Source organism: Sphaeramia orbicularis, chromosome 24 (genome assembly GCF_902148855.1).
Source record: "Sphaeramia orbicularis chromosome 24, fSphaOr1.1, whole genome shotgun sequence".
NCBI classification, from domain to species: Eukaryota; Metazoa; Chordata; class Actinopteri; order Kurtiformes; family Apogonidae; genus Sphaeramia; species Sphaeramia orbicularis.
This window is the reverse complement of record NC_043979.1, coordinates 15740405-15748338: the sequence shown is the minus strand read 5'-3', so window position 1 is coordinate 15748338 and position 7934 is coordinate 15740405. Positions and strand designations below refer to the sequence as shown.

The 7934-nt window shown below is 37.3% G+C and overlaps 1 protein-coding gene across 1 annotated transcript; it reads right to left on the bottom strand.

The window, feature by feature from the left end:
• Positions 1-257: 257 nt before the first annotated feature.
• On the bottom strand, positions 258-7612 carry LOC115414619 (cholesterol 24-hydroxylase-like). The gene is made up of 15 exons (XM_030127838.1): positions 7349-7612; positions 7166-7243; positions 6990-7071; positions 6737-6810; positions 4921-5007; positions 4577-4715; positions 4381-4491; positions 4139-4301; positions 3474-3539; positions 2823-2895; positions 2657-2741; positions 2430-2540; positions 2044-2132; positions 1138-1204; positions 258-1054 (listed from the first exon to the last, which is right to left on the bottom strand). The coding sequence occupies exons 1-15, from the start codon at positions 7495-7497 to the stop codon at positions 905-907; spliced, it is 1524 nt and encodes a 507-aa protein (XP_029983698.1). The 5' UTR covers positions 7498-7612; the 3' UTR covers positions 258-904.
• Between the last annotated feature and the right edge of the window lie 322 nt (positions 7613-7934).

The window sequence follows — 7934 nt, the reverse complement described above, 5'->3', positions numbered from 1 at the left end:
CCTGGACGCCTCCCTGGGGAGGTGTTCCAGGCATGTCCTGCCAGGAGGAGGCCTTGGGGAAGACCTAGGATACACTGGAGAGACTATGACTCTCAGCTGGTCTGGGAACGCCTCTGGATCCCCCCCGGAGGAGCTAGAGGAGGTGTCTGGGGAGAGGGAAGTCTGGGCATCCCTGCTTAGACTGTTGCCTCCGCGACCCGGCCCCGGATAAACAGAAGAAAATGGATGGATGAATGGATGGATGGACGAAATTGATGGATGGACAGAGTAAGTAATGTAAAATATTAATTACTTTGTCATAGTAATTTAACTAATTACATTTAATTACTTTTTAACCAATAAAGCTGTAAAATATATTTTAAAAAAACAAGCAAACAAACACCGACTTAAACTAAAACAGTGCATTAATGGTACAGCCCTTTTCTTTTTTCAGACAGAACATATTCAGCTCTTATATCCTACATCTAAGCCTTTTCCCTCAAAATAATAGATTTGGACATCACTCCTTCGGAATCACTGACATTTTGATTCATAGCTGTGATTTCATCATCTGTAACAGTAACTGACTTTTGTATAATCTGTAATTCAATTATCTATTCCCATCACTTGCAATTAGTTATACCCCATCAACATTTACCTAAAATGTAAAGGCTAAAGGCTTGTAGGCTAAAGCAGTACACTGAAAATTATTTGATTCTTACGAAGAAAAAAACAAAAACAACTTAGATTTTAGAAGTGTTAGCTCATTTATCATGTTTTAAGAGTCAGTTTCTTATTTGAAGTGTTCATACATCTGTAGACATGTTTATTTCTAGATTTAACAATCTTAATTCAACTATCTTGTTTTTAGACACCCTTTTATTCTAAACCTATAGAGGTTCAGTGCATGGTGGTGTATGAACATTTACTGACTGTGTTTCCTGTGCCTGATAGAGCACTCAACTCCACTCTTTGGCCTGAGTGTTCCAGTGTCCACGAGGTCAAAGGTCTGTCCTGGGATGAGGGTGAAATCAAACCTCTGTAGCAGTTTGGCCATCACCACTTTAGCCTCCATCTGTAAACACCAGAACACACCATCAGATGAACTGTACAGACACCGTGTATGATGTTCCATTGGTTCCACTGCTATTTTCTTACCTGAGCAAAGTTTTTTCCCAGGCATGCACGTGGACCAAGGGCGAAGGGGTAGTAGCAGTAATAAGGCCTTGAATAGAATATAAATAGACAGCAGAGAACATGAGTAATGCCAGGACAAGAAATAGTCCCCTACACTGCAAAAATATAAATCTTACCAAGTGTATTTTTCTCATTTCTAGTCGAAATATCTCATCACACTTAAAATAAGACATAATCGCCTAAAGAGTAACTTGTAAGTCAGATATAAGAACTTATTTTTAGACAATAGATCTTGAAAATCTTATTTCAAGAAATCTTATCAAGATAGTTTTCCCTTGTTCTATTGGCAGATTTTTTTGCTTGAATTAAGCAAAAAAAAAAAAAAAAAAATCTGCCAATGGAACAACTGAAAATGATTTTGGTAAGATTTCTTGAAACAAAGATTTTCAAGACCTATTGTCTAAAAATAAGTTCTTAAATCTCACTGAAGAGTTACTCTTTAGGTGATTATGTCTTATTTTAAGTGTGTTGAGATATTTTAACCAGAAATGAGGAAAATACACTTGGTAAGATTTTGATTTTTGCAGTATAAGACATGGAGAATAAAAGCAAGAATGAAATTGAATGTTGTGATGACTCCTCTGCTGCCCCTTTTGACACCTGCTGGTCTCTGCTCCCCAAGACCACACACTGACCCTGAAAGACCTGAAAAACTTCAGTCAAAATTACCGTCCAAATTTTCCATGTCAACCCCAATTTGACCTTGAAAATGAAGGTCAAGGTCAACATCCAAAGAACCCATCTGAGAGTTTCCCAAATGCACCTAAATATTAAACAATGATGGAGTTTGGACAATTTAGTGGAGAGTAATAGAGTACAAACTAAAGGACAGATAGACAGACAGACAACAAGTCATGTCCTACTTACTTCGGTGCATCTGGGTGAAATCTCTCTGGGTCAAATGTCAGTGGGTCCTTGAAGAATTTGTCCATCCTTCCAGATGCATAGGAGCTAAACTGAGGTTCAGAGCAGTTTTATTCATATTAATGAAAAAGTGTAAACTTACTAAATACTCTCTTCTCTAAAATGCTATGTTCAGTTAAGTTTGTTTCGAATATGCAACAAAACAAAACAATCCTACTTTAGTTCTTAGAAATAAAACAGATTGCAAGAAAACATGAAAACTTATACATATACGTGAAAACAAAATATGACTTCATTCGCATATTCAAAAAGAAGAAGTGTAACTTTTTTAATCCCACCCCTTCATGTTTGGTTACTGAAACAAACACATTTATAAGAGACTCACTCACCAAAGCGATACATCCTCCAGGTATGCGGATACCGTTAATGACCATGTCTTTAATTATATCTCGCGATGTACCTGGAGCCGTTGGGTAAATTCTCAGAGTCTCTTTCAGCACCTTCAGAGTGATTTACATCATTACTTTAACTGATAAGTCACCGAAACATTTTTACAGAATTGCGATCTTAGTTTAGTGTGTCTTTGGCAGATTAAACCATAAAATAGCACATGTACCTGTGTGAGGTAGGTCAGTTTTCCCAGATCGTCATAACTAAGGTCCATTTTCATTCCAATGACATCATCCACCTCTTTCTTCACTCTGAGAAATAAAAACAGTCATTTAATTATAATTCAAATAATTCAGATATTGTGTTTTTACTGGGCTTGTATTAATATGTACCTCTCCAATATATCAGGATGTCTTCCCAGAGACATAATGCAAAAAGCAATTAGATTAGCTGTTGTTTCCTGACCTAAGATGTTACACAGAAAAAGACAATAAAGATAAACAAGTTAATAAAAACAAATAGAGATCAGCTGAGAGTGGGCTAACATATGATAATGATGTCTGGACCATGAAAAAGCCAATACAGAACCAGTTAATCTGCCAATATTATGAAGGTCCCTCACCCCAAAAACAATGAAATCGCATTTACTTTTTTTTTTACCCATTACTAAACAATGTATGTGGCACTGAACATCAGGAAAACCATAATTTTTGGGCAATTCTTTTTAGTATTCCACTACCAGTGACATCTGTCTGTACAGATAGTTTATAAAATATCCTATAACTAGAATAATATTAATAAAAATAATCAGTTATCTAATTATATTAAACATTTTAATTGTAGTCTACAATAGTTTATTGACATTAAGTTTAGAGGAAGACAGGATTTTTTTTGAAAGTTTGGGTAAAAAGTCTTTACGCATTAGAAGTCTGAATGCTTGCCAGAAAGGAAGTATAATAAATATAGGAAGTATACAGAAAGTGTAGTATCTACTATAGTATAAAACTTCTAAAGTAAAAGCAGCAAAAGAAACATGGCCAAACCAGCAATGAAGAATGTCACAAAGTTGTCCAGCATAAACTCTTCATCTTCTTTAGTCGTGTTTTCTTCTGAAATAAGAGCAAAATAACAAGTGAGAAAATTACTGGCCATTTGTCTATGTGTCTATATTTTGAATTTCAACTTATAAACATACAGAGAAAACCAACAAAAGTCCGATATTAGGACTAAAGAAAGTCCATAAAGTAAAGATTATTTAATTTAGTGATATCACATTATTTCCCAACAGTATAATTCTGTTCTCATACTCTTCTGTATTTATTGTTTTGCAACAACCATGTTTACAGTTGAATTTAAAGTTTAAAGCTGAATTTTATGCGCTATAACATACAGCATTAATTTGTCCCAAAGTCATGAATTGTGAAGAAAATCATGGGTAAATGTACAACAAACTGTATATGAGGGTGAAAAAATATCAGGTGTTCATCTAGGGCTGGGCTGGGTCAACAAAAGATTAAGAAGCAAAATGACGGCCCAGAACATGACTGAATGAAGGACTTTATTATCAGAATCTGAATGCCTTGGACTGCCACTCTACATTATGGATTCACTAACAGTAAGCAGGACAGTCATGTGTTCTTATCTGTTGGATTACCTATTTGTTTTAATGTGTATGGACAGATTTCTGCAAGTGTCTCGTATCTACAACCTTTTCCTGCTGTTTTGATGATTTGTGTGAGGATGTCTTTGGGAACATCATCTCCGTTTTGGATGGCGGTCTTTCTGTCATGGATCCACTGAGCTCCAGTTCTACGTAACAGACGGCATGCCTCCCTTACTTCTTTAATGAACGGTCTGTTCTTTAGATTGAACTGGAAACAGGCAATAACAGCACTTTTAGACAGTACAATTTACAGGATTATCACCATAAAACATGCTCTGAAGCCACACCTGAAAAAACGCATCTCGGACAGAGTACACCAATCCTTTCAGACAAGTCTCGATGGCTTTAGGGAAAGGTGAAGAGGTGTTCAGCAGGTCCAAATCAACACCAAACGCAACCTGAATACATATCAAGAAAACTGTCATTTACAGGCTAAGAAATGATTCACCAAAGTGCGAGAGAAGGCAGTGAAAGACGCAGTACCTTGGCGATGACATCCAGGGTAACACAGTTGACTAGTGGGAGCATCTTAACATTTCCTTTATTATCAGCTTCATCTGACAGTTTTTCCATCAGTTTCTCAGCCCTCTCATTGAAGGTGCCCATCAGACCTCTCAGGTACCTGGAAATTATGATCAATCATTACCACAGTTATTAAAGAAAGCAGCAACTGAAAAGAGAGAGAAAGCGCACTATTATAATTACAAGTCAAAACGAAACAAAAAAAAAAAAGGCAATAGCTAATCAATTTGTTCATGTAACTCCAGTCTCAACAGAAATCATAATGAATACAGACAATGGACATGAAATAAAGTGTAAAAACTCACAAGCTGCTGAAGGCTGGGTCCATGATCCGCCGCTGTTTATACCACTGCTCATGGTCCCGTGCTGTTACCAGACCATTACCTAAGAACCTTCAAATAATGAATAATACCCATGAGATTTTTAAGGTTCATCTAAATAACCAATATTTTAACTTGAGCAACTCAAGCAGAATTATATATTTGGATGTTTGCTGACCATACTGACTGTCTACTGGACCGTTAACCCTCCTATTATCCTCAAACATTACACACATTTTACCCTTGGGGTCAATCTGACACCAAGGATATTTGCCTCCAGAAAATGATTTACATAAAATACTATGTACTTGAGATGATAATTTTAGAGGGGAGGCACGTATAGTTGAAAAGACTTGGATGTGATCAACTCCAAGCCTACACTGGCTTCCTCATTTTGGCAGGAGTTCACGAGTCAAGTTGTTTCCCACATGCCCACATTACGAGAAGTATCAAAGTTCTGGTGGGAATAGTTTTTTTCCCACCCCCCTTTAATGTATGAACTCAAAAGTATCAACACTGCACTGGCAGGTGTGGGGATGTTCACACACACACACACACACACACACACACACACACACACACACACACACACACATACACAGACAGGTTTTACACAGCAAACATAGCTTACCCCCACCAGAGTGAGAATGTGAGAGTGAATGAATAATGGATCAATAATGTAAAGCACTGTGGGTGCCTTGAAAAATGATATAGAAAACTAATATATTATTATTATTATTATTATTATTATCATTATTATTATTATTATTATAAAACAGCTTGGGGTCAAACTGACCCTAGAGGAACACCAATGCATGCAATACATGTTCAGCACACTGAAAAAATATTATCATGATACATTGTATGCTTAACCCTTTATCGGGCAAGTGACTATTTTTGGTAATTTCCACAAACATTACAAGACGGTGACAGCAACTGTTACAGTGGGGACAGAGAATCAACAATCTCAGGTCCAATGTGGTCTACAGGGTCTGTAAGGTCCACCTCTGCATGAACAGTGAGTGTATCTGCTTTGTTAAGTACCATGAAGTAATGGTACTAATGTAGGAATGATGTTCAGAGGGATAATGTGGATGTGGACAGGTGTCTGGATCAGCACTTATGTTGGTCTAATGTTGTAAAAGTGATGTTTTAATGTTCTAAAATACATGTTCCTTTTTCCTTACATGTGTTTTTCTTGTATTTTTTTATATTTACTACTGGGATATTTTCTTTTTACCACTGATGGGCAAGGACTAAATATGGTAACTTCACTGACTTTTATTATTCGACATGACAGTAAGACATTTTGAAAAATTTCACCAAAGTAATAAAGTCTTATTATGTCCTCCAATGACACAAAGGCTAAATTTTAGAATTTCAGAGTATTTCTATGAGTGCCCTATAAAGGGTTAATCACCTAGATAGCAAAATCATTATGGCTTAAATCTTGCCCAAAACTGGCTTGCCATTTTGGTAAGGTTCTGGGTGGATGTATGGGTCCTAAATGGCCCTTATAAGGCAAGCCAAAATAATAATAGCCAAAATTATAGCCATAATTGTCCCAGAAAAGCCCCAAATCCCCACAATCCAGCCAAAAAGTAGCCAAAACTGACCCAAAGAGAGGCTGATAATTGTCCCCATCATATTAGGAAAAATCATCAAATATGAAGCAAGAAAAAGTCAACTATTATTTTTTTAAATGATAAACATTGAATGGTGTCAAACTGACCCAAAGGATATTGTGAGGGTTAAGGGACTATATGTAGTATTTCTACTGTCAATGAAAGACTGACATTACCTTTGACCAAACAGGTTAAAGAGCCTGTTGGCGAGAAATTCATCTTTGGTGTACTTTGAGGACATTAGGATTTCCTGAATCCAGAGACAACAATAAAGATAACTTGGTGAAACTGGTGTGAACAGTCAGGTCATTTTAACATGCAAAAAAGAAGCTGCAAGGTAGGTCTACCCGGTCAACTTTATTCCATTTATTGCGCAATCATTATGCAATATAACAATAACTACGCAAATGGGTGTAAGTTGACGTTTACCTTGGTTGCATCTGGACAGGAAACGCCTAATATAACATAATGTAGAAAATTAATCCTGTACACGGGCCCATAAGTCTCAGACCTGGAAATAACACACAATAACATAAAGCTTTAATAGTATAAATGTAAATATAAAACTAAACCTAAGTCTGGAGCATTGGTTAAACTATTCTTACCATTCAAGGAATTTCTCGTGCACTATTCCATCACCTTTCATTATCTTCAAAAATGTTGGTGAATGTCCAAAGAAAAAACTGTTACAGGAAAAATAAGAGAAAGGAAACACAACAAACATCACAAAATAACTTTGATTGTTGCGTTTAACGGTAGTGTGACATGGCTCTGATGCGTTCACTTACCTGTCCCTCGGTGGTCCAGGGATGTGGTCATACTTCATATGCTTGTATTTAATGTACGCACAGAATCCGAGAAACGCCACGAACAACAAAGACAACAACAGCAGCAGTAGTGTCGATGCCCAGTTTAACAGTAAATGCCATAATGCCATCGTGGCACACGGAGAACCGAGAGACTATAGTTAACAAGTTGAGGAGAAAGTGTTGATAACAGGACTGATTCAATGGCTCCCGTTCATCAACTGCGCAGTAACTTCCGCATTCAGTGGGTCATGATGTAAACAAACGGTCCAACCAAGTGGGCGTGGAGTATCAGATTTCTCAGCCTTATCACAGTGTCAAAGTCTGCAAACTACAAGCACTCGGAGAGCGCACACCTCCGCCAAGGCTGATCAGTAGGCCCCCCCGTGGGCCCCCCCACCCCCGATCACCCCCAAAAGTTAATAATTTCTTCCTTATCCCATTTCCAACAAACCCTGAAAATTTCATCCAAATCTGTCCATAACTTTTTGAGTTATGTTGCACACTAACGGACAGACAGAGACAAACAAACCCTGGCAAAAGCATAATCTCCTTGGCGGAGGTAATA